General features: G+C 53.5%; 8 protein-coding genes across 8 annotated transcripts; 2 read left to right on the forward strand and 6 right to left on the reverse strand.

The window, feature by feature from the left end:
- Positions 1-3303: 3303 nt before the first annotated feature.
- On the forward strand, positions 3304-5313 carry N0V89_006839 (uncharacterized protein; the record flags this gene model as incomplete). Its single annotated transcript, XM_056215605.1, has 6 exons — positions 3304-4253; positions 4307-4397; positions 4452-4541; positions 4596-4687; positions 4738-5031; positions 5082-5313. 6 exons carry the CDS (start codon positions 3304-3306, stop codon positions 5311-5313), a joined length of 1749 nt encoding a protein of 582 aa, XP_056069852.1.
- A 2059-nt stretch (positions 5314-7372) lies between these two features.
- On the reverse strand, positions 7373-8737 carry rio2 (Serine/threonine-protein kinase rio2; the record flags this gene model as incomplete). Its single annotated transcript, XM_056215606.1, has 2 exons — positions 7373-8611; positions 8675-8737. The coding sequence occupies 2 exons, from the start codon at positions 8735-8737 to the stop codon at positions 7373-7375; spliced, it is 1302 nt and encodes a 433-aa protein (XP_056069853.1).
- A 347-nt stretch (positions 8738-9084) lies between these two features.
- Positions 9085-12025, forward strand: RPN1 (proteasome regulatory particle base subunit; the record flags this gene model as incomplete). Its single annotated transcript, XM_056215607.1, has 5 exons — positions 9085-9226; positions 9295-9359; positions 9423-9587; positions 9637-10602; positions 10661-12025. The coding sequence occupies 5 exons, from the start codon at positions 9085-9087 to the stop codon at positions 12023-12025; spliced, it is 2703 nt and encodes a 900-aa protein (XP_056069854.1).
- Positions 12026-13813: 1788 nt separating this feature from the next.
- Positions 13814-15812, reverse strand: N0V89_006842 (uncharacterized protein; the record flags this gene model as incomplete). Its single annotated transcript, XM_056215608.1, has 5 exons — positions 13814-14136; positions 14207-14317; positions 14370-15482; positions 15536-15709; positions 15791-15812. The coding sequence occupies 5 exons, from the start codon at positions 15810-15812 to the stop codon at positions 13814-13816; spliced, it is 1743 nt and encodes a 580-aa protein (XP_056069855.1).
- A 3042-nt stretch (positions 15813-18854) lies between these two features.
- SFU1 (GATA type transcriptional activator) lies at positions 18855-20483 on the reverse strand (the record flags this gene model as incomplete). The annotated part of the gene is made up of 3 exons (XM_056215609.1): positions 18855-19462; positions 19532-20049; positions 20134-20483. The coding sequence occupies 3 exons, from the start codon at positions 20481-20483 to the stop codon at positions 18855-18857; spliced, it is 1476 nt and encodes a 491-aa protein (XP_056069856.1).
- A 1326-nt stretch (positions 20484-21809) lies between these two features.
- On the reverse strand, positions 21810-22413 carry N0V89_006844 (uncharacterized protein; the record flags this gene model as incomplete). Its single annotated transcript, XM_056215610.1, has 2 exons — positions 21810-22015; positions 22371-22413. 2 exons carry the CDS (start codon positions 22411-22413, stop codon positions 21810-21812), a joined length of 249 nt encoding a protein of 82 aa, XP_056069857.1.
- A 626-nt stretch (positions 22414-23039) lies between these two features.
- N0V89_006845 (uncharacterized protein) lies at positions 23040-23961 on the reverse strand (the record flags this gene model as incomplete). The annotated part of the gene is made up of 2 exons (XM_056215611.1): positions 23040-23812; positions 23955-23961. 2 exons carry the CDS (start codon positions 23959-23961, stop codon positions 23040-23042), a joined length of 780 nt encoding a protein of 259 aa, XP_056069858.1.
- Positions 23962-24602: 641 nt separating this feature from the next.
- N0V89_006846 (uncharacterized protein) lies at positions 24603-25154 on the reverse strand (the record flags this gene model as incomplete). The annotated part of the gene is made up of 1 exon (XM_056215612.1): positions 24603-25154. The coding sequence occupies one exon, from the start codon at positions 25152-25154 to the stop codon at positions 24603-24605; it is 552 nt and encodes a 183-aa protein (XP_056069859.1).
- Positions 25155-25173: the final 19 nt, after the last annotated feature.

Raw genomic sequence — 25173 nt, forward strand, 5'->3', positions numbered from 1 at the left:
GAATCTGGAGCTGCACACCATGTTTCCTCGCCACCTACATTTTCCGCGCTTTCTGTTCTTCGTAGTCACTATAGTACTATTCTGGGCGCGCTTCCAACAGTATTCTTTGACATGAGTAACATGAAACTTTTTCCTGTAGTCTTCTTTCGTACACGCCTAGCCATGAATTATGATACCTCTATTCCAACAGCGAGCAACTACACGTTTTCATCCTAACAGTGAAGATCGTTCCATATGTGCACCGGTTGAAATGTGCTTCCTTAAGTACCAGCGAGGCACGATGTTTCGGAATCTGCCGAATGCGGTACTTACTCGACCATTCCTGGACAAGCCATGGGACTGCGTTGGCTGAACCATGATCCTTCATTGTACGACGCACCACGACGCACGCTTGCTTACACCGTAATTGACCGTCAATCCATCCCTTTTCTGGTTTCGCGAGTTGCGAGATGTATCCGATTCCCAGGTCTGAGGTTGAGTCAACTATCTGTCAGATGCACTGCACTTCATGCGAAGATGAAGGAAAATATGGCTGGCCTTAGAGGAGTCGAGTAATTAGAGATACATCGCCAGATGGAGAAGCCTACCGAGAGAATACACTTCGCCATCGATGTTAAGACGTCCTCAGCTTCTGGGTTGGGTGGTATAGAAAACAAGGCACCAATAGGTACGTTGTTCTTCTGTGCGCAAGTACACCATCATTTTCTCACAATTCTTATAGATTAAGAGATCGCTCGTTGCCGTATGAGCTCTCTGTCTCTTGCCAATTGGGTTCGGCGCCTGCCGGTTCGCGAGGTCTCTTGTGCGACAAGAGCAGCTAGAAGCGAACTATCGACGCCACAGGGCACACGACATGTATGACAGGCCGGGCCCAAATTATACCCATCACAGTTATCTATGTGACGACTCGTAAATAGAGGCGCTCTTCTCCATTGACAACACATCGCTCATGCGTGATATACGAGCCTCGCGCATCGAACCTTGCACGTCTATCGGTGGCGGACCAATAAACCGCAGCTTCTACGACGGGAATTCACAAACGCTCGCATTTCCAATGTTTCAGAAACCGGCCTTGGCGGTGAACAGCATTCAACGGAAGGTCGTAGCTCCATGGCGGCCACAGCGGCACGGGGAGAAGCAGGTACTCCCAATTTAAGTGCTTTCTGTCGTACGGCTGTCTGAGCAGCGCTTATCTGGCCATTTCAGGTTATTTCAGAGTCAGTGAGCAAGACAAGGATGGCCTGTGTCCCGATTCATTGAAGGGGTTTCGTCAGCGATTCATTCTAGAAAATTGAGTGACACGGGCTCGTGGTCCTCCGCATCCTCGAGATTTGCTTTCCGCAGGAGGCCCACGTCGTTCGTGCATGCTTGCAATCTATCAGCTGTAAACGAGGCGAGTTGTGTTGGATCGACCGGCATCGGGTCGTTCCTTGTTAGTGCATGCAGCCTGCAGCATGCGGAAGGTTTTTTCGACCCACGTGTAGGGAAGACAGACATGCTACTCTCGAACCGAGTGTGGGGGCTATGTTGATGTCTCCCCAACAGACGTCTCCTCACACAAGTCTCTCACCAGTATATTGCATCGAGGGACTCGACCGCAGAGCTGGATCCGCCATCTCCGTTCGGGCTTGCAGCGATGTGACAAATAAGATGCAGCTGCACAGTTTTGCGAGGCTATTTCAAGGTCAACACAGGTGCGCAGATGGTCTATGCCTCTTTGTGCGAGGTCTTCTCCTGTTGTGTCGCCCACTAACGTGCTGCAAGCCAATCTGATGTCCAACGGGATACTCGTAGTCCGGCGACGTCGAGGCTGCGCGAAGCTCGGCGGGTTGCTGGGGTAAGAGACGGGGATAGTAGACGTGAGAGGTGAAGAAAAAGAAAGTGACAGATCGAATCCTCTCCCCGCACCAGTTGATCTCATTGAACAAGTAGCTCTGCCTCACTCACCTGTACCACTGCAATTGGTTCGGGTGACGTATATCGAGGACAACGCCTCTGCTGCCTCAGCCCTACTGCAAGGGCGTTGGCGCTGCTCTCGTCTTCGACTACGGCTTGGTAGCCCCGCTGCGCCTAGAGATTGACTGCAGCTGGTGGCGCTCACGATTGGAGAGCTCGTCGCAGAGAAGATGTGGGCTGCGGACGCGGCAACGGGAGTGCACAAAGCTAAGACGCATCGCACCGCCTCGCTGCATCGAAGCGAATCGCAGTATTCTTGTTCCTGAGGTATGCCGCTGGCGGTACCGATGCTGGTACTATTAAAGCACCTCGCCCAGCGTGGCTGCCAGAGCAGCACACGCACCGCAGCGGCTTTCCCGCTACATACCTCACCCAGACATTGATATTGTAACAGCTCTTCGACAGTATAACTAAACTTACCGGACGATCAATAGTAGGAACCGAAGCAAATGTGACATACGGGTCGTTCCTTCTTCTCGAAATATCGTCATTGCTGTATCAATCCGCCATATCGCTTACTAGGAAGGTGAGTCCCTCTTCAAGTTGCTCGAGATGACGCGGTCGTGAAGTCGAGCGGAAGGCGACGCCACTGTCGCTCCCACGCTCTCGACCTGTTCCTCCCACCTCGACGTCTGAGCAGCTCTTTCCTCGCGCGAGGACGGCAAGCAGCGCTCATCTCGTCACCTTTGTCGTCCCATCGCTCGCTCTTCTTCCTCTCTTCTACACACCACACTTCTTTCTCACCAGTACGCTTCAGTGGCCACATTCTTTGTAGCTTTCCACAGGTCAGTCGTCGATACTGCTCCTGCGGCAGCATTGTCCTTGCAGCATCTCTGACCCCATTCCAGCTTTGGAGTCACTACCAGTTCCGCACATTGCAAACAGTTGACATTTACGACTCGGTGAGCGTTGTTTTATCTCTTCACTCTCACCATCACTCGTTCGCGACTCTCCACTGCTCCGCCCCATCGGGCAGCCGGCGCCTTCTATGCCTCACTGCTCGCACCAGCGTTCACTCTCACACCCACCCCTCGCACCTGCTCAGCACCAACCTCCCCTCTTCGCCTCGCCACCCTCTCTCGTCACCGGCGATCTTTGTGTTGCTTATAAAGTCTTTACTCACTCCTCGCCAGAGCACCGTCTTTCTTCCTACATTTCAACACACTCGCCAGACCTCGAGTCTCCGTTCGTCCGTTGCTCCCGGAACACCACCATACCTGCTCCAGTGCTTCTGGTTGTCCAGCGTTCGCTCCTTCTTCCCATTCGAGGATTCCGTAGCTTCGGCTCCTTCGTTTTTCGATTCAACCCTCTCGGAATTCCAGCGTTCCTACCTCTACCGCCATCAACATGTCTGCAAACTCTCGCCAGAACTACCCCACGGCCACCGGTTACAAGAGCCAGATGATGGGCCATGGTCACTACAACCAAGGCAGTCAAGGTCACGGTACGGCCAACTACCTCCACCGGGGACACATGTCTCCGCAGACTGGTGACAACGGTATGGCTGGACTGGCGAACGGCCTGGCAGCCATGAATGTTCACGGATCATACGGCGGCTCCATGACTTCGAAGGCAGGCGCTGTCCTTCCTGGAAACGCTTCTGAGTATGGCGGCCTGCCAATCAACCAGGGCCAACTGTGGGTTCCTAACATGAACCCCATGTACGGCGTCATGGCCGGTGCCCAGCAGCAATCTGGTATGACCCACTCACCGGGTATCTATAACCACACCGGCACATTCGTGCCCCAGAATGCCTATGCGTACGCCCAAGGCATGGTCGACTCTCCGATGGGCAACGGCTGGGCGTCCCGTGTCTCCTCCGGTGATATGCCCACACTCATGACGCCGCGTCGCGACTCAATCTCGTCCAACGAAAATGACATTCCCGGCACACCCTATACGAGTGCTGGTCTGTATCGCTACGGCACCTCGACCGCCATCATGGATCGCTCGCCGAACGGAATGTACACTAGCAGCGCGACCCCGTCGCCTTCCCAATTAGCCCAGTATGGTGTTCAGCTCGTCAATCCGAAGCAGGCATCTGTTGCCACCATCTCGCCTCAGCTCGCCCAGATCCTTCAGAAGGAGCCACCGATCCCCCGAGCCATTCCGGCACCTAGTTCTCCGCTTAAGCCGCTCGACCGGAGCCTGGAGAATAAGACTGGCGAGACGAACGTCTACATTCGTGGCCTCCTGCCAGAGACTACTGACGAGATGCTACACGCCTGGGGCAAGCGTTTCGGCGATATCCAGAGCTCGAAGTCGATCATCGATTTGAAGACCAACCTCTGCAAGGGGTAAGCCGTTCTTTGCTTGTTTTCGACTGGCAGTTACTGACTTCTCTATCTAGCTTTGGGTTCATCAAGTTTCACAACTTCGAGGACGCCGAGAATTGCATTCGTGGCTTCCATTATCTCGGCTACGAGGTGTCTTTTGCTCGCGTGAGTGTCACCAACACTGCTTCTTGTGTTCATTGCTTTGCTCACCCGTTGCAGGAGTCCTTTTATTCGAAGCTCAAGAAGTTCGCGGACGAGTCGAACACCAATTTGTACGTCTCGAACATCCCCAAGAACATGAGCGAACATGTAAGTAAACCCCAGTGCTGTCTTTGCTGTATCAACGACGTTGACAATATCTAGGAACTCAGTGCCATCTTCGCCCCGCACAAAGTCTGTTCCACTAGGATTCTTAGGGACCCCTCGGGCCATGGCCGCGGTGTTGGCTTCGCTCGGTGAGTGTCCTTGCTGATAGCCAAGGCAATTCTGTGCTGATTGAACTCAGATTTGAGACGCGTGACATCTGCGAGGAGGTCATCAAGACTTTCAACAACACACCTGTTGCCAAGCCGGGTGGTGACGAGCACCTCATTCAGATCCGCTACTCAGACACTCATGAGCAGAAGATGCTCAAGCAGCAGACAGCCGCCGGCCGTGTCTTCCGCGCTGCTGAATACGAAGTTGGCGTTGCCCAAGCTCGTGCTTTAACTGGCGGACCCGATCGCTACATGTCCATGTCTCCGGACTCCCAGGGCGCCGCCAATGAGTTCGAAATCTTCCTGCAGCAGCAGTCAACGGGGTAAGTACTGTCTAGCGACCATGCTAGAGCTTTTCATTGACTCTACTTAGCAACCCGACCTCGTACGGCCCTGCTACGAACCGATACCGCCAGCCTTGGACCCCTGCCGTTCCCTCGAGCTTGGGCATGTCTCGCCCAGCTATGCATCAAATGGCTCATGCTCCCGTCTTCAAGGTCGAGGATGGTGGTTCCGAGCGTGGTACCGACGTGAAGACGAATCCCGCCACGCCGATCAAGCAGGAGGCTTCATCCTCACCGAGTCGCCACAACGGCGACGAGTGACTTGCGACTCGCTACGCTCCCGTCTCTTCAAGCGATGCTTGACCGACTCGTACAAATGTACGACTATTCTTCGAGATCGTTTCTTGGACATAGGCTTGACCGCCATTTGCACGTCAGACATACATCGGCATCTTATCGTATGGCGAAGCCTCGCTACAGCTGTCTTGATGATGCAATCCATTTCAATCCGGATATCAGGCCTAGTCATTCTTTTACTGTTTCACGACGCCTTCTCTCTAATAGCTTGCTGGTCCACCTCGGACAACTTCCTATACTTTACATCACTCAGCTTTTGTTCACCCATCGCCATTCCTGGGAGCTGGCCACCGGCTTCCTCCATCTTACCGGTATATCATTGAATTTGGCGCGAGTGCATGGGCGCTAACAATCTTGGTGGATACTGGAATAGAGGTTTACATTGATGCCGGAAAGTCTCAAGGCGTTTGATGATCGGGAAAAGCTCTAGGGGAGGATTTTTCGGAAGTAGTCTCATGCAAAAAATATATTGTAGGCTTTTCTTTGCCTCGAGTCCATATTAGATTGAAGACTGTGAGTGACATATGATGTCTGTTCATCTTCGAGTGATCGCGTCGAGCCGAAGTCCACTCATTGCCCGCATGAGTTTTCGGAGGTGCTTTGCGATCCTTCAGGCGTTGCGCAAGTGGCTGTGACGCGAGCACCGGACCGTTTCGGTGTCACACGACCAGGCAACCGGGGCAGCGACGGGCGAATCGACCAACATCATCATGTCCCGAACATGTGCAACGTGCAATCTTGATCCTGAACGACGCATGAACTCCTTCTCATGACACCGCCAGCCGCGCAACCTTCACATTCTATTCGCTGCGCCACGATAGGTCTAACCATCGTGGACGCCTGGCGTAGGAGATGAGCCCGCCCGTTTGGCTGCGGGTTTGGCAGCTTGTCAGGTCAGGTTTGTGCTGATGCAATATGTTTGTCATGCGGTGGGTAGGATTGTAGGATGTCTTAATTATTTGGCGCGTGGTGAAGTGTGTGACGGACGGGACCGGGTTTATAGGACAAAGATGGACAGACTGGGCTGTGAGTGTTCTATGGTCCCTTAGGCTGAGACATCAACTGCGGCGTCGTCATATACACGAGTGGGCTATGAATTTAGTTTCCGCATAAACGTCTACTTCTACATTTACGACTACGTCACGAAACATTGCGAGGAATTTATTTGCTACTCACGGTGAAGCGAGTAGCGCGAAGATACGCATCGGTGTTGGCTTCTTCTAGCGAGACCAAAACCACAGTCAAGAGAGCTTGCAAACAAGCCCGTAAACATGCGACGGTACGCCATCTACTTTCCCACTGGCACGCGATCCCGCAGCGGGACCGGCATCTACATAACAACCTCGTCTACGCTTGCCGCAGACTTCCGCGCCTGGGGCCACCGCGTGGATAGCTACGCACCACATCATCACAACGTCCTTGCGCTGCTGGCGATGCAGCGTGCTGAAGGCCGAGATCAACGCGCTCGAGAAAATGAACTTTTGGATATTTGGTGCGCGGAGTGGGTGGGGCGATGGGGGTTTGAGGAGGGTTGGGGCGGTGTTGAGTGAGCGGGAGACGGGAAGGGATGATGGAGAGGGCAGGTATGACTACGGTGCTGCGGTTGGAGTGGGAGGGAATAATTTTGCGGAAGGGGCGAGGGCGGTTAAGATTGGGAGGAGGACGTGGGGTTTGGGTAGTGTGAGGGCGTGGTGGTTTGGAAGGAGGGGGTAGGTGGAGAGTGTGTAGAGGAGGCGGCGATGGGGATGGGGATGTGCTGCCAATGTATACGAAGGGGGAGGATCCACCGGCTTACGATCCACCGGCTTACAGTCCACCGGCGTACGAACAGTGAGTGCAGGGTGAGGGACAATGCCGGAAGGGTGGGAGTCAGGACGGGGGAGATGCGATACCCATAATGAGCTTTGTAAATGTAATCCATTGCGTCTATATAGAATCATACTTTCGTAACTTTTGCGGAGTGTCAATGTGCACTTCAAATGCTGGGGTATCGCTGAAGAAAGAAGTACGTGCGTGTCAACGTTTAGAGTGCCCATCCGGCCTTGGCCTTGGCGGCTTTTGTAGATATGGCTGGTGCTTGCTTAGCCTTCATGGCTTGAATCTCGCTGAGATCGGGCAGCGGATCATTGTCCCGGATGTCGAGGATGGTCATTTGTGTGGCGAGTGTCGCCGGCGTGACTGATGAGTCAACCGTAACGTCCTCCGCTGGCATCTGTTCAAGCGGTGCCTCTGACTCCGCTTCAAGGTCCAACGGCTCGTCTTGTTCGCTCACTGGGCCTTTATCTTCTTCTTCGTCGTCCCTCTCAGCCTCACCCGCGTCGCCGTCGATCCCGTGCTCCTTCATGTATGCGGCCAGCTCCTTCGCCATCTTCCTGCTGAAGCCGCTCGCCTCTACCTCTACGTCGAGCCTCTTCAGGATGGTCTTGGTGGAGTCCTGGAAGAAGGGACCAGGCTCGTCGCTTGTAAAACCATACCGACGATCGAAGAAGCGCTTGATGCAGGCTACATCGCGGTCGAAATAATACTCGGCGTTGGGATGAGATATGGACACCATTTGCGGGAAATCGATGATGGTAGGAATCAGCGACACTTGGCCATCCTCCTGTGGCTTCTCCTCAATCAGAATATTGAATTCGTTGAAGTCGCCGTGAATCAGGCCGATCTGGGCTAATCGGACAATGAGAGAGAGCAGCTCGGCATACAATGCGGCTGGGTCGCCAACGGTGGCGATCTGCCGCATGGGGAACGCATCGACGAGACTCATGACTACCGTGTGCCTGTTCTGGCCGAGAGGTTCTGGTACAGGGAACCCTTGCCGACGGAGTGCCTTCATGAACTCGAATTCCTTCATGGCGGCTAGTCGTGACATGTACATCCATGATGCCGAAGAACGGTTGCGTAGGTAATCGCGGTTTGCCTTCACGGTGCGGAACGATATGCGACCCAGACGATGTATCTTCAGAACCTGCTGCTTACCTGTCTCGTCGGCGCAGACGAAAATATCCGACTCTTTGCCCACACCAATTTGGTTCCCAACCGAGTAAATCGTCGAGGCCTTGGTGTGCGCGTGAAGGGCTAGGTAGTCCAGTCCGCCGTATGTGAGGCGGTACCCATCGTACTTTGCGTTCTTCACTTTGGCAATGAGACCGATCTTTGCGAGGTTTGAGATGCAATTATGTACGCCATTGCCCGAGCGCAGAGAGGCGAGCTGGGAAATCAACGGCGTAGGGACGACTTCGTGGTTACGGCTGCCCTGTTCTGTCTGTGCACATCTTCATCAGCGTTAGTCCCCCACTGCAATGTCAGCGACAACGAGAGCGCATACCGCAGTCAAAACGCGCCAGTCCTCGGGCGTAACATAGCGAATGTTTTTGACGTTCAACTTCATTTTGGCGTAAGTCGAGGCCCTTCCGCAGCTGTGTAGGTAGTCTTTGCAAGGATTGTGCGGGGTTGCAAATAATTTTGGACGTTTCTCGAAGTCGGAGCGCGCTCGCCGCTTTGATCGCCGCTCGATTGCTTGGCGTTCGGCGACTGCGCAAGAGAGCTCTCGACGACGCATCAACATTATCCCCATATCACCCCCGCCACGTCCCGCCGCCTCGAGCGATCTCTCCCTCCCCGAACCACCTCCCATATCACCGTATATAGTCCTCTTGACGGCCGAACTCCGCATCCCCGCAATCGTTCGGTGCACGAGACAGTTCGCCGCCGGCCTAGCTACTATTAGCAAGCAACATGGCAGCAGAAGACGAGAAGAAGCCAACGGCCGCTGAGAAGGGCAAGGGAAAGGCGACAAATGGCGACGCAGAGCAGAAAGAAGTACAGAAAGATAAGGATGGCAAGCCAATAGACGACAAGAAAGGCGCGCCCGCTGTTGGTATGCTTCCCATGTCGGATCGCTGTCATATCAGTATCATGAGGGAGGCTTTTACTGATGAACCACAGAGGAGCTCAGTGAGGAGGACCAACAATTGAAGAGCGACTTGGACATGTTGGTCGAGCGGATATTGGTAGGTCCCCCACCATGGAAGCTGTGTTGTTTATCAGAGCATTTGCTGACTGAAGCATTGCAGGGACCGGATTCAGATCTCTACAACCCAGCGCTCGAGAAGATCAAAGAGTTCATCAAAACGGCTACAAGTTCGATGACGGCGGTGCCGAAGCCACTCAAGTTCCTACGACCACACTATGAGAGCTTGGAAAAGGCTTACGACTCGTGGCCGGCGGGCGAGAACAAGGTACGCTCATATTAATTCTACAAGTTATCGTAGATGTTGACAGCAGCAGAATTCCTTTGCCGACATGCTGTCCGTACTTGGAATGACGTATTCCGACGAGGACCGACTCGACTGCTTGAAGTATCGTCTGCAAGCGCCCTCTTCAGATCTCGGCTCATGGGGCCACGAATACATGCGCCATCTTGCGCTCGAGATCGGCAGAGAATTCCAGAAGCGTTTGAACGATGACAAGTCTACAGACGACATCACGGATCTCGCCCTTGCGCTAGTGCCCTTCTTCCTGAAGCACAACGCCGATGCCGATGCGGTCGATATCCTGTCCGAGTTGGAGATGATCGACCAGATCGAGAAGTATCTGGACGCGGACACATACGGCAGGGTGTGCTTGTATATGGTCAGCACGGTACCCCTCCTCACATACCCCGACAACGATAAGTTCCTCCGCACAGCGTACCAAGTCTACCGGAAATATAAGCAGTATACCCAGGCTGTGGTCCTCGCGATACGGTTGAACGACCGCGAGTTGATCGAAGAGACTTTCAACTCAACGGATGACAAGGCGACAAGGCGACAGATGGCTTTCCTTATTGCCCGACAACGGATATGGTTCGATGTGTCGGAAGACGACGACCCTGAACTGCAAGAGTGCTTAAGCAACACTCGTCTATCGGATTACTTCAAGGCGCTTGGCAAAGAGCTCAATGTGCTCGATCCCAAGACTCCGGATGACATCTACAAGACCCACCTTGAGAGCAGCAGGACGGCAGGCCTCACCAACACCGACTCGGCACGCCACAACCTCGCCTCCGCGTTTGTCAACGCCTTCGTCAATGCTGGTTATGGTAACGACAAGTTGATGTTAAACTCAGATAGTAAGAATAGCTGGGTCTGGAAGACCAAGGACGAGGGCATGCTCTCGACTTCTGCGTCGCTGGGTATGCTCATGTTGTGGGACGTTGAGATGGGTCTTGATAAGATCGATCCCTACACCAACGTCGATGAAGATCTCGTCAAGGTAAGTGATTACTGGCTTCTCGAGTCTTGCAGTAGTTTTGCTGACAGTGTCTGGGTAGGCCGGTGCTATGCTTGCTACGGGTATATTCAATTCTGGTGTGCGGAACGATTCCGACCCCGCCATGGCCCTGCTCGGTGACGAGGAGAACCTCTCGCACAAGAATGTCAACGTGCGGGTAGCCTCTATCATGGGTCTAGGTCTCGCATATGCCGGATCAAATAAGGAAGAGCTCCTTGAGATTCTACTTCCCATCGTGACCGACACAAGCCTAGACATGCAGCTCTCCGCCATGGCAGCTTTGGCTTTGGGTCTTATCTTTGTTGGTTCGGCTCACGGCGAGGTGACTGATGCTTTGATGAACACTCTGTTGGACGAGGACCGGTCAAAGCAGCTTAAGGACAAGTGGACGCGGTTTATGGCTCTCGGTCTTGCCCTGCTGTTCTTCGGGCAGCAGGAAGAAGTCGATGTCATTCTGGAGACGCTCAAGGCTCTTGATCACCCCATGTCGAAGCCTACATCTGTTCTTGCCGAAGTCTGCGCGTGGGCGGGTACCGGCAACGTGCTGAAGGTGCAGCAATTGCTCCACATCTGCAATGAGCACATCGAAGAGGAGGACGAGGAGAAGAAGGGTGACGAGCTGCTGCAGTCGTATGCTGTCATCGGCTTATCATTGGTGGCCATGGGAGAAGACGTCGGACAGGACATGATCATACGCACTTTTGGTCACCTGATGCACTACGGCGAGGCTAACATCCGGAAAGCGGTACCTTTGGCAATGGCCTTAATCAGCCCCAGCAACCCTCAGATGAAGGTTTATGATACTCTTTCGCGGTACTCCCACGACAACGACAACGATGTCGCCATCAATGCTATCTTCGCTATGGGTCTGGCCGGCGCGGGTACCAACAACGCCCGTCTTGCACAATTGCTCCGACAGCTCGCGAGCTACTACCACCGCGATCCTAACGCACTCTTCATGGTTCGCATAGCGCAGGGTCTCTTGCACGCAGGCAAGGGCACGCTATCAATGAACCCCTTCCATACCGACCGACAAGTCCTCTCGCGCGTCGCCGCTGCAGGCCTTCTCACTGTCCTTGTCTCCCTCATCGACGCGAAGCAGTTCATCGTTGGCGACGCACATTACCTACTCTACTTCCTGGCTACAGCTATCTCCCCACGGTTCCTCATAACGCTCGACGAGGAACTCAAGCCACTCACAGTCAATGTGCGTGTGGGCCAAGCCGTCGACATTGTTGGCCAGGCCGGTCGTCCCAAGACGATCACTGGGTGGCAGACACAGAGTACGCCTGTGCTGTTGAGCCATGGCGAGAGGGCAGAGTTGGAAGATGAGAAGTACTTGAGCTTGAGTAATGTACTGGAGGGCGTAGTGATATTGAAAAAGAACCCCGAGTGGGAAGATTGAGGTCGCAACCAAGAGATGAGAGAAAACAGCTTCTGGGGGAGATAGCCATGAGGCATGTATAGCCTGGCGCGTATGCCGTAGGATACAACATACCGTATCCGGGCTCTTGACAGGTGGACTGTGTAACAGTAATTAGATAGTAGAGATGACGAACGAAGTATTGGTATGCATGAACTTCCATGTTCTTGGGTCAGAGTGATGCTACTATGTGGTTCCGGTAGTTCTACGCGCATCATACGATTGACTTACCACGTTATCCCCAACAAATTTAAACAACATAGACCTATCCTCGATCTCTATCCGCGTCAACATCTCAAACCCATACTAAAGACTGTTTATCTCACCAGCCCAATGTTGATTTGCGATTTCTCTTAGCGCAACACGAAAACGAGGCACAGATACTTGCCGGACCTCCTGACGAATTGTTTTTTTTTTTGGAGAAAATGTGTAATCGTTTGCGAGACTTGTATATTGGTGCCACGTTTGCGCCCTGGGGATTATATGACTTTCACGTACCTATGCAACCAAGATGTACGACAGCGCGTCCATTCATGAAGGTAAGCTAGGATAAGGAGAATGCGGACTGAGAAATGACTAAAACCGCAAAGCTGGAGGATTAGACGAATCATGTTCAGGTACAGCATCATCCAGGCTTTGGCATGGCTCTTTCCGGCCAGCGCATTTACCTCAGGATTTGCGACTATCACACCGGATGAATGTTCTGTTGCTTTTACTGCGTGGAGTAAATTTCAATAATGGCATGGCTCGCCCTCTCGCTGCACGCTCCCCTCGAGGTCCGCTGATGGCTGCTCTGCCCACAAAGCGCTCACTCGCAAGACATGAATAAGGTGAAGTAGTTCACCAGCTGTTTGTCCGTGGCAACTAGGTAGTGATCCGGCTCTCAGAGCGGCTGTAAGAGCCCATCAACGAATTAACAGTCGTTCCTTACACTTTTGTGAAGGCAAACACTCAACCCTGCCTGCCTTCACCTCTCACCTCAATCACCTCAATCAGCTCAATCATCTCAATCTTTCCCCCATATCCTTCTATTTATAGTACTATATATATCTATTGATTTGAAGTACTTTCATCAGAATTACAGAGATGTAGTTGGCGTGTAGCTTTCGTAGCCTCCGACGAACTCTGCTGAGGAAGATGGTCATACAGTTCGCCTGTGCGGTGGTTAGAGTTCGTTAGTTCGAACCATACAAGCCGACAAGAACGCCAACTTTTTGCAGATTTAATAGACTGATTTTAGTTGAATTCTGGTTCTTCTGTTTTGTTTACTGAGTAGGGCCAGAGCTTGCCGCGTCCAAGTTTGTGTATGTAGACGCGCAGATTGTGTCTACTTTTGGCACACCATACATACAGAATTAGACACGGGTGGGAAACATGGATATGGGCGGTCTCCGATGAGCACCGTTGCTTTCTGTATTCAAGGACGGATATGACGACTGTGGCATATCATTATATAGAACGGTGGAGAAACATGTTTCTAAGGCAGGCGCATATGAGCCCGCGGGTCGAATGCGACTTATGCTACAAATGTCACGGAGCATCGCAACTTGATGCGCTGTGTACCTCACCCAATCAATGATAAACAGGACTGCCAGCTGTAAGCAAGCCCGTACCCCCTCCTATCAACACACAGTCACAACACACCATTTAAGAAATCAAGGGTAGCTGTAGATGGACTAAGAAGCTGAAGCGTTGACAGATCGTGTATTCGATAATATATCTTAACATAAGCCTGCCTTCCCGTTCAAGTCTCATCCAATCTACCCTCACTCAATGCATAACCACCGCAACGTGATCATCCATATACTTGGAAATATCCCCCAAAAAGCACGCGGCCAGGATGCTAACCGCCCCAAACGCTATGCTCACGTAGTACACATATTTGTAAGCCTCTGCGTACGCGAGCTGGCCGGCGTACACCACGAGCTCGTACGCACCTGGCACGTCTTTGATGCCTGGGAGTTCTTGCAGCGCGGGAAGGAGCGAGGCGCCTGTGATGCCGATGGCTTCTGCGATTACGGCGTTGTCGGTGATGTTGAGCTTGGTCACCATGGCGCCGCCGATGAAGTGGGTTGCTGCGGGGACGAATTTGGCTGGGGAGTGTTAGTGGCCGGGAACCGGCAGAGGCAATAAGGGAGGTTAGAGGGGAGGGATGGCGCTTACAGATGAAGACGTTGTAGTACACGCAGTAGCCGATCGAGCCGCCGATGACGCGGATGGCGAGGGTGAGGGCGGCGACTGTGGCGATGAGGTCGTCGGGGCAGATGATGGTTGCTGGTAGGGTTAGCCCCTATTTACCATACACGCAGCCTCAGAATAGACTTACAGATGATTGACGCTGGGACCACGATGCCTCCAATACCGAGTCCAGCCAGAACCAGCAAACCCCAGAGCTGATGAAGATTGTCCACGCGTCCGATTGCAAGCGCACCACACCCAGCAGTCATGAGAATCGAGGATGCAATAAGAAGCTCCTTGTTATGGCCACGAAGCATAGAAAGTAGCCACAACACGATGCAGGCTCCGGCCAGAATGGAGAATCCAACGGGAATACCACGGATGCCGACACCGATGGGATCATGGCCGTACACGTTAAATGCCTGTGTAGGCCAAAACATGAGAATGGAGAAGAAATTGGCACCCGAGATGAAGGTGATTACGAGTGTCAGTCCCAAGATACGGGGCTCCTGCCGCAGTCTCTTCGGGAACATGGGGTGTTTTGCGTAGCCTTGCCATACGACGAAAGCTACGATGAGGACCGCGCCCATTATCAGAGGTACGAGAACGTGCGCGCTGGACCACGGATATTGGTACCCACCCCACTGCATGCCCATCATGAAGAGGAGCATGCCGGAGATGGAAAGCAGACCACCGACGTAGTCAATCTCGGCGAGAATTTGCTTGCGGCTCAGACCCTGGCTGTTGGGTCTTGGAGGAGGGTGGTAGAACACTGCAGTCATCACAAGACCGATGAACGCCCAGAGACCACACCAGCAGCCGATCCATCTCCAGGTGGAGTGCGCGGCAATAAGTTGTGCCCAGAGGACAGAAGGACAGAAAGGAATGATGGTGAAGACCAAAATGGCAACGTACTTGCCACGCTGAGCGGTCGGAGCGAGCTCAGACGTCACGGCCAGTGCTGTAAGCTCGTTGATACCCGCACCGATGCCTGAGAAGACCATGCCGCTGATGAAGATGTTCATGGTATGTGCTGTCGAACAGATGATCATGCCCAGGATGAGGAAGCAAGCTCCAATCATTGCAACCCAGCGGCGACCAACGATGTCAGAGATCGATCCGACGAAGGGGCAAACGGCTGCGAGGGAAAGCAGATTCGCGAGAATGAACCATATCCATCGATCAGCACCGCCGATGTCGCCGTAGATGTAGGGTGGAACACCGCCGAAGAGGTATACAGGAATTTGACTGCCCGTCCATACTACGTGGTTGTTAGTTTGGTCATGAAGTACTGAATTGGCTGAGGTGGCCTACGAAACGCCATGGCGATGAGGCTCATGATCCTCGAAAAGGTCATTGGTGGCTCGACATCATGATCCTCATCGTCTCCGTATGTCCTCAGACCACCCTTCTCGTAATAATTTGCGTGGCCGGGCACTCGCTCGTTGGTATGGATCTGCTCAATCTGCTCCGTGGTGGCGGGCTTTTCTGTCGGAGAGTGCGCCGAGCCATCTCAAAGCTGTCAGTCGGTCGTTCGATCATTTGTTCGAGTCATCAGAGATGGCCTACCAGAGCTACTATTATCTGCCATCGTCTACTGTTTTGTTCGAGACCGAGGCACCCGTACTCAGTCGATTAAGGTGATCTGGAGAAAGTGCCAGAAGTTTCGACCCGGCTGAAGATCCACTCAAAGAGACATGCCTGGGGCTTTATGCGCAGCCTGTGCCCGTGTGCCGATCTACGGTGGGCGGCTGACGGAGACTCGATCCTGGCGACACTGTACTCCTTCTTTCATGGCCGGACGGGGCAGCATCCGCATTGTGGATCCCACCACGAGTGATTCTGCGGGGTACTGGGGAAATAGCTCGCTCTAGGTATTTCAGTTCACGGAGATACCGACAGATCTGTTCTGGCCTGTTGTTGGCGGTGGTGGGTCATGTGTTTCATTGGCTGTCCCATTGGCCATCCTGCGCCTTGTTCGACTGGAGCCACGCAAGCCACACTATCGGAACCTCGACGTGCATGGAAAGATACCGCGGCATTGCCTCTGTTAGTCTTGGGGTTCTATCAATATGCCTGGAGCTCCCTTGAGAGCCGGTTGTGCTTGTCATGTTCTAGCGGTAGCGGTGTCGTGCAGCCCTATATCCATACTCTTCGAAGGTGATACAGCAATCGCTTTACAGGCCCCAGGTGCCACTTATAAGGGTTTTGGACGATAAGGAGACTTGCACAAAGATGGAAGGACGTTGCATACCGAATTAGCAGTGACCTTCACTTAGCGCGGAACTACCCCGCATTGCAATTGCTTGACCCAGGAAAGCACCTCGGCAGGCGTCGACAAGCTTCTCGATTGCCAAACGCGAACCAGCACCATTCGGGAATATGCGCCGATCATATCGCTACACTCCACGACTCCTGTGGCCAGCCCTCTATCTTGGTATCACCGCAGGTTCGGAGCACGATCCAAAGCGCCGGATGGTCCACAATCCAGGTCTCTGGGCAATAATAACGTGCGTAAACTCTCCTTGGGTCGGCCTGGTCTATCCGGGGTAACTCAGTCTTTCGGAGCTCTTGGCGGTGAGCACACTGTTGCAAAAACAAACATGCTTCCTCCTTATCGTGTAGATTGGGTTGTTAAGTCAACTTCCAAGACGTTGCCTGGTTGATCGTGACAAGATAACACTGTTACTCAATGTTCGAGATATATTAGTACAGTCTCCTGGACGTTTCTGCACCACTACGATAAGATCTACAAAATGGGACTCTGTGGTTGTAGTTGAGCTTGAAGCACTAGCTAACTTGACCGCGTTGCTAGTGGAGTACGAAAGCTGGGGGATCTACTGGTCCGGATTCGTAGCCGTTTTAGCCTCGTTGATCTCTCTTGCAACGGCGTGGAGCACGATTTTTGTGAAATGGCCGCCTTGTTTTCTGCTAGATATCTGAGGGACTTAATCAGCATCTGCAACACTCAAGTTCAAAAACAAGATCCGGTGCCCTTTTGATCTAAGGGAGCTTTCCAGCAGTAACGTGAGTCATGGACCTGCGCGTGTTACACATCACTACAACGAACTCCAATCCTTCGTCCACATGAAATGCGCCGTGAGCATCCGTGAACGGAATCATGCTGTCCTTCAACAAGCTGACTCTCACCATGCTGCCCTTCAAGACGCTGTCCTTCTTCGTCCTCTCCTTCATCATGCCGTCCTTCATCATGTCGTCCTTCACCATGCTATCCTTCATCATGTCGTCCTTCACCATGCTATCCTTCATCATGTCGTCCTTCACCATGCTTAACTTCACCATGCTATCCTTCATCATGCTATCCTTCATCATGCTGTCCATCAAAGCACTTCTAGTAGTCTCCAGTCCTGATAACACTCCCTCCCTAAACCCCCACAGCCACCCAAGTCCCCAAACCCTCCAACTAATCATGCCCTACCTACTCTTCAAACCACGTCGACCGAACTCTGTCTCCAGCCCCCCAAGATCTCGCTATATAACATCCGACCGCGCCGTAGCGCACCTCTTCCACTCCTACGGATGGGCCGTGATGCACATTCCCCGTCTCCCCTCCGAGGCCTCTGAGGGTGAGCCTGCGGAATGGTGGGACAGCGACTCCTCCTCCCCCTCCCCTTCCTCAAATACATCGAGCGCACAGCTTTCGCACATCAGGCATTGTTCTGGTATACGCGAGCTGCACTATCCGGGTGTGCTACTTGACGAAGTCATTCCAGGGCCGCAGGTCGAGGAACAGCTGAAGTGGAACGTGATGTGGATGGCGGATTGGACTACGGATAGAGAGGTGGATTTGAGGGTTGTGTTAAGGGGACGGAGGGACGGTGATTAGGCTCACTACCTGAGCGTTATCATTTGATTCTGCATACTTACCCGTGCTACACATGCCTTCTGACTCGCCGTAGCAACGTCTTATGGCTCCATGATCAAGCCCTTAAAGATCAGGTATAGTGTCGGTGGTACAGAAGAGGTGGGAGAAACCAGTGGTCCCGGGGATGGAGCAAGTTTACGAAAAGGAAATGAAGGGGCTTCGATGGGTCTCAAGAAGAATTGAGGGATAGTGCATTCATCCCACCGCGGATTGCAAATTGATACCTCCTAGAGGTTAGCGAGCGGTCTCGGCTTGAGGTAACGACGCGCAGAATAACCAGCGCTTGTTCGCTTGCATTTAGATAGACATCTTGCATATCTATAGTCACAAAAGAAGAACGACGTAACATTACGGGCCTCGGAGACGCGTAATATCTTCTGGAATTCGTAGCTTGGTCGATGAGTTGAGCGCTTCTTCATTTTCGGGGCCAGCGCTGTTGACCCTCCACTCCTATGTAACATGGCGTTGCCATCATAATCGCAACGAAAGTCTGTGGTATAACCTGACGCCGCGCTTCAGAACTTCGAAATCCAGAATTACCATCACCTGCCTTCATCTCGCCCATATCGTTCGCAAATCGTAAAGTCGTGCCGCATATCCCCCAGTCCGAGCCTCCGGTAGAGGTCAGAAACGTGTTATCCCAGAACGCCAATAATAACAGTACATTCAATCCCCACTTTTCCGGGCGGAATTCTGTCTTCCTTGATGTAGCACTTTTCTTTTATCTGACACATTTGCGCTAATACCTCAGTCATCACCTAGCTCTTGTAGTTCTCTTTCGCGTTTCGCCAGCTCTTGCCTCATCAACTCTGCTTCTCTTTTGAGTCTTTCTTTGCGGGTGGTCTTGTCTTCTTGGGTAGCGGAAGGGGAGTCTGCACTCTTTTGCGACAGGCTTGATAGCGATGGATCGATGTTTGTGTCTTGCGCCGCAGCCGGGTTCAAAATCGACGAGATAGGATTCGGTCGGTGGGGTGCTGGTGTCGCGGGCTTTTCTTCTGTATCTAGGGTAGCGCTCAAGCTACGTTTTCTAGGCGAAGGTGCTCCAGCATACGTCGTAGACGGCGAAGGGGGGCCCAGGTGAGCAGTTTTGCCCAGGTAGGTGGTGAAGTCGACCGGTACGGGTGCTCTGACCCCCGAGGGAAGCTCGCTCGATTCGATTGCAGTGGACGGATCGGGCGATACTGAGTGCTCGAAAGCCGGAGTGTGCGTTGCGCGGGGTTGAGGTGAGTAGCCGGCAATCGAAGACGGCGCTTGAGTACTGTTGCTGTCGGCAGGAACGATACGTTTCCGGCGCTTGATCTCTTGCTTCTTCATCTCGACCGGTCGATGTGAGCCATGAAGCTTGTAGTAGAGGCCTGCATATGTTAGCTCATGAAGTGGGATGCGGAACCCTACAATGGGTCAGCGGCAAAGTATGAACGTACCACAGGCATTGCAGATGGTATGTCCAGCCTCATCTCTTCTCCAAAGAGGCGTCACTGTGGTTCCGCAATTTTGGCAGGCGGGAATTGCGCTCGTCGCCGCCGATGCTCCTCTGTCGGATCCAGTGGCGATTGAAGGGCCACTAGTCTGTGCCAGTGCAAACTGAGCCGTCTTGGACACACGATTGTTAAAGGCGGGGCATCCACCGCAGCCTTGCTGACCTCCCATGCCATTGCATCTACCGCCACCAGGACAAGTTCCAGCGGCTTCATGGTCCGATGCGACGTAGGTTGCAGGCCTCGGTGAGACACCTGCTACTGCTGGTGAAGCGCTTCGGTCATGTCCCTGGCCTGGCGCTGGGTTTTGGTGAATGGGCAGGGTAGGTTGGGCTGTGGTGTTGCGCTTGAGATTAGTTGGGCGTGACTGGTTTCTTGCCTTCTGGTACAAACCACAAGCATTACAGATAGTTTCTCCAGCAGGCGATCGCCGCCACAGGGGTGTTTTCGTGGTTCCGCAGTTGCTTTGGCGATTGTCAGCAATTTTGTAATTGTTCAAGACAGGGGCTGCATGGCTGTAAGAAAGGAAAGCGGAGGCTGATACGCACCTGCAGACTTGGCCTGTGATAAGCGCGTTCCCCGAGCCAAGATTGGGCTGAGCGAGGGACGCTGGAGTAGTGGGCATTGAGGGCTGCTCTGGTTGCTCGCTTTCCCGCAAAGGTCGCGAATCCTCGAGAGAGTGGTAGATTTCGGGGGTATGCGCTGGGGGTGGGGTCGCGGCTTGGTGAGCTTGCGGAGGCGATGTTATTCTCGAGGCGCGATTGTCCTGGGCCTGGTTCAACTGGCTGAGTTGTTCAGCCATTTCCACGTCTTCTCGACTCGGTTCCCGGGATAAGTGGTGTGGATGGGTTGGCGTAGGAGCCAGCGAAGTGCCTCCGCTACCGGAACCGTTGGCCATGTTATCTGGCGGCCACGCTGCCTCCGGGCAGGACGGGAGACGCAGGTACGAGCAACAATGAAGATTCGGTGCGGCAGTGTTTGGAGGAGATGTTGCAGTGGGGCCTTGTGCGCCCGTTGGGCGGCTGATTGACCGGTTCCGCGAGCTGGTAGGCTTGCTTATGCAAGTGCTTGTCTCCGTCAGGTGGCCACAACGTGACCTGGGTGCTTCGCCGAGATGTTGGCTTTGGGGGTCCGCAGCGATAGCAAGGTGCAACTGGGAGGAGAAAATTGGCTCCTGCGAGAGGTGACAGGAGACGGGGAATATGCTTTGTCCGAGGCTTCCTCCGTCCTCTAGCGACCAGCAACGAGCGTCAGAAAGGGTCGCGGTGATGCGTAACAGGCAGTCGTCTGGGGAGTCGCGAGTTCCTTGCCGATGCAGGGCCGGCCAATCACCGCATTGGCAATGATAAGCAAGCTCGTTAGCCTTGCACCTAGCGCCATCCTGCGCTCGTCGACGCCCGCCCTCATGGCCTTCACCGCATCGTTTGGCAAGAATCGAAGTCTGGGTGCATGTACAATTACGTAGCCCGAAACGGCTGTGGCTTCCCCTCAGACTTTTTGCAGACTAGATTGACCGTTCGGTCGGTGGCGATCTGCTGTGGCAACGAGCAAAACCCAAACGACCTTCCCCATTCTGTCCCTGTTCGGTGGCCACACGTGGGTCCGGAGCTAGAACGAGACCTCGTCGGCGCATCTGTCATGGCAAACATGCAAATCTTGATTCGCTGACTATCGACCTGGCCAATCGAAGTCGCCTCGGAAGCACGCTGCTCTCCACCTGCAGCTAACGAAGTCGAGTGCCACGGTCTCGGGCTACGAGCAAACTGCCGCCCATGTTTGCATGTCGGAGGTCCCGATGCTTGTCGTCAGCCTGCTTTGACACCATTTGATGTGCCGAGAAACAACACTTCCTTGGCTAAGACATGTCTAGCATCGCGGTACCTGACTAGGTACCTGTGGACATCAGCGTCTTGCCTTGTCGAAACAACAGACTAGGTCGTCAAATTGCCTACAGTCTACAAATAACATACAACAGCCCGTCCTACGCCACGTCATTAGACGCTCACACTATCCTGGTTCCATTCCTGCAACCCTTCCAAAAGAATACACAGGTTCCTCACAGTCATGCGCCAGGTATACAATCCACCCAACATGACCAAATACTTTTCAATATCACAGAGAATGCGAAATTGTATCAAGCCAACCCAACTCTTGTCTCTATGCTGGTCTAGTTTTCGAGGAATCGTTGAGCGCCATCCTCGATTTGCTAGGGCGCTTAAGCCTTCTAGACCTGTTCTTGGCCCCAGCCGGCGTCGGCATCACGCATGTTTGCAGGAGGCTCGATCGAGGGAATGAACTCGAGGACAATGTACGCCAGGCCAACGACACCGACAATGGTACCTGGGATGATGCGCCACCAACCTTCTCCGACGGCTACGGAACCGACGAAGACATAGACTAACGATATAAGTGATTGGACCGTTTTCTCGCCTGATTATTGACTTACAGACTCCACGACCGATAAAAGAGAACATGAACGAAGCATAGCGGGCGACTTGTGGGGGGATCTGAAATTCTGCGCAGCTGTTAGCGGTGCCCATTGGCCATGATCGTGTCTCAGAGCCATGCGCCCGTCTCAGTGCTCTATCAGTTCATCGTCGCGGTGACTAGCATCAGTTCATATATCGAGGACCTCGAACGGTCTTGGAGCGCGGGTGGGCGAGACGGATGGCATGGACAAGAAGGAAACACGAACCAAGGAGTCCCGTAGCTAGCAACGTGTCAGTACTTGCTCTGCGCAATTAGAAACAGCTTCCTTACCAGCACCAAAAATGACCAAGTATACTCCTAGGATGATATTCGCGCTGAGGACCGTTGTCAGCGCCCATGTATGCGATCGAGGACAAGATGCAGAGCAACTTACAAGCCACCAGGGTGGATGAACTTTGTCACACCGCCAAGAATGGTGAAAACCGCAGTGGCGAGATTCACCATGCGACTACACCAATTGTCAGCGCCAAACACAACAATGGCAGCCTCGGTGCCTTTCGAGGGTCTGAGAGGGCAGCTCGTTGGCCCAGGCGCACGCACAAGATGTCGGAGAAGTCCATGCCGGCTGGCTGGTCAGAGAGATGTGGGAACCGCAGTTTGATTGACGTTCGCGGGAGCGATAGGGTACGATGGGCGGCGCAATGGGCGGATGCGGAAAGACACAGTGTTTGGAGGTTGAGGTTGCGCGCAACGTCGAGGATGTGCCTTGCGAGCTCGTAACAGCCAAGCTCCTCGCTTGCGCCTGCCGAACGTCATAGGGGCCCGCACCTGTGATTGGCTGCCGCGTGGCCTACCACTTCATCACTCGCAACATCGTGTCACAGGCAGCAGCTTTTGCACAATCGCGATAGGGCACATTTCAGTTGCCATTCGAGGGTATCGTTAGCTAGGTGCAAGATCATACGCCGCGCCGACGCTTCAGCGCCCGAGTGATGGCGCTCTTGCCATCACGCGACCAGCAGTACTATCCACCGCAAGCACCCCTTCCCAGCCATTGCCCTACGCCATGAGTTTCCTGATCTGGCTCATCTTTCGCCTGGTACCTGTCAGCGACCTCGAAAACAGCGGCAAAACCTGCTGTCACGTACTCCAACGAGCCCTTCGACGAAGATTCCTTGCTTTTGGTCGAGCTCGACCGTGACACTTCCTCCTCCCACGGAAACAGTGGAAGGTTCCACTTGGGTGGAAAATAGATACGCTCGCCCTTCTCGTCGACACAGATGCCTTCTTCAGGTATCACAGAAACTTGTGTCGTCTTGAGGATGCCTCCAATGCCAACCCAGTCTGTGATCTCTCGCAAGAGTTCGCGGTCTAGCTGCGCGTTGGCTGCCGCTGAAGTCTCGTTTCCACTCCCGTAAATGTATATGCTGGGCCTGTTGGGGTCGAGCATGCCGAGCGACTTGGCGAGTTTGGGCCTGTTCCAATCTTCGGATATCTCCTGTCTCTGTGCCGTCTGCTGTCTGATCTCGGCGATTGTCTTTCGTTCCTGGTTCGCTCCGCTCATCAGATATAGGTCTCTCTCCGGGTCGTTCCTCGTCAGTGGCACGTTCCTTGAGGCCTGCAGCTTCTGCGACTCCTTACGACCCATGAGTCTCGAGAAGCTACTCCTGTGACTGCTTGCAGTCTCCGGTCGAGGGGACTTGGTCAGCCTTCTCCGCTGCTTCCCCTTCCCGACCTCTAGCAATACTGGATCGAGGTGACCGACGGCATGACTTGGCTTGGTAGTAGCGTCAGCGTCTGGTGGGTATAATAGGTAAGGCATGTCAGTTAAGCTTGATCCTGGTATTAGCAAGAGTCCAAGCGCAGCACGAGTTACGATACTTAGATGACTCCAAGGGCGGCTCCTTATTCACCCGTACGGGTGAAGGGCCTGCAACACCCGCCATGATGACTTCCAAGAATGCGATCTCGAGCGTAAAGATAAAGATAAAGGGCACGATGCGCTATGGTGCTGGGGAGACGATGTATTCAGGTCGGTGACTAAGGAGTCCGACTCGTTAGCGGTAATGTGCTGCGTTACGCAAACCGAGGAAATTCATCGCCCACGGACGTCACGATGTCTACATCACAGACGATAACAAACGCACCATGACAGCTCAGCCACAAAAACCAATCATTATGCCGTTGCGAGTGTATTCAAAAGTCTTGTGAATGTGAAAAGCTGATATTGGTACTGGAGTAGTTGTACAATGATACTTCATGATCGTGTACACGTGTACATTCACCCTTTAGGTCCATAATCCGACCTTCACAACTTCATCTTTCCGTGTTGCTCACGACCGAAAAAAGGCCGCATGCTCCAGAAATCCTATGCATGCAGATAACCGTGATATCGAAATCAGATGTCGTGACTTTGCACCGTAAGTGTCTTGTAGCCGTGACACATAGGAAAGATGCAACATGCTTCAAAGAATGACACCTTCTACTCGGAGCCTATGATGAAGTCAGCTTAGCTATCATGAAGAGAGGCCGCTTTTTACGTACTTCGCTCATCATCCACCGAAGCCTTCAAGAGACGAGCAGACACCTAAGTGTGATACGCTGGCGGCGGCGTCACCTCGTTCCCCTCGCGCAGACGAGCAACCTCACCCTCAAGATCGCGAATCCGCCGCTGATGCGCCTCCATCAAGTCCTTGGCAGCCTCAAGCGTGGCTTCGTGCTTACGGACCTTGGCAGTCTGAATCTCCACCAACTGTTTAGCAGACTGACGGAAGGCTTCGTGGTTGTTGATCTGTTCCTCTTGCATCTCCACCGTCTGTACGGCCGATCGATGCAAGGCCTCGTGCGCGGCGTTCTCCTTCTCCTGGATCTCGCGACGGGACTTCTCGAATGCTAAGTCTACCTTGGTCTGGTCCAGGTCGTGGGTGACGCTGAGCACCTTGAGCTCGAGCTCGTGCTTTTCGGTGAGCAGCTTGACGGAAAGGGCCTGCTTCTCAGCGATGTGGCGGCGCTCAGATGCTGCGAGATGCTTGTGCATGTCGTTCTTGTGCTTGTAGGAGGAGACTACTGCCCAGACGGAGACGAGGGCTAGGAGGCTGATGGCGACAGGGCCGGGACGAGGGAGTGACAAGTCAGTCATAGTATTGTTCAAGATAGTT

This window comes from Didymosphaeria variabile (assembly GCF_027946475.1).
Source record: "Didymosphaeria variabile strain IMI 356815 chromosome Unknown scaffold_5, whole genome shotgun sequence".
NCBI lineage: Eukaryota > Fungi > Ascomycota > Dothideomycetes > Pleosporales > Didymosphaeriaceae > Didymosphaeria > Didymosphaeria variabile.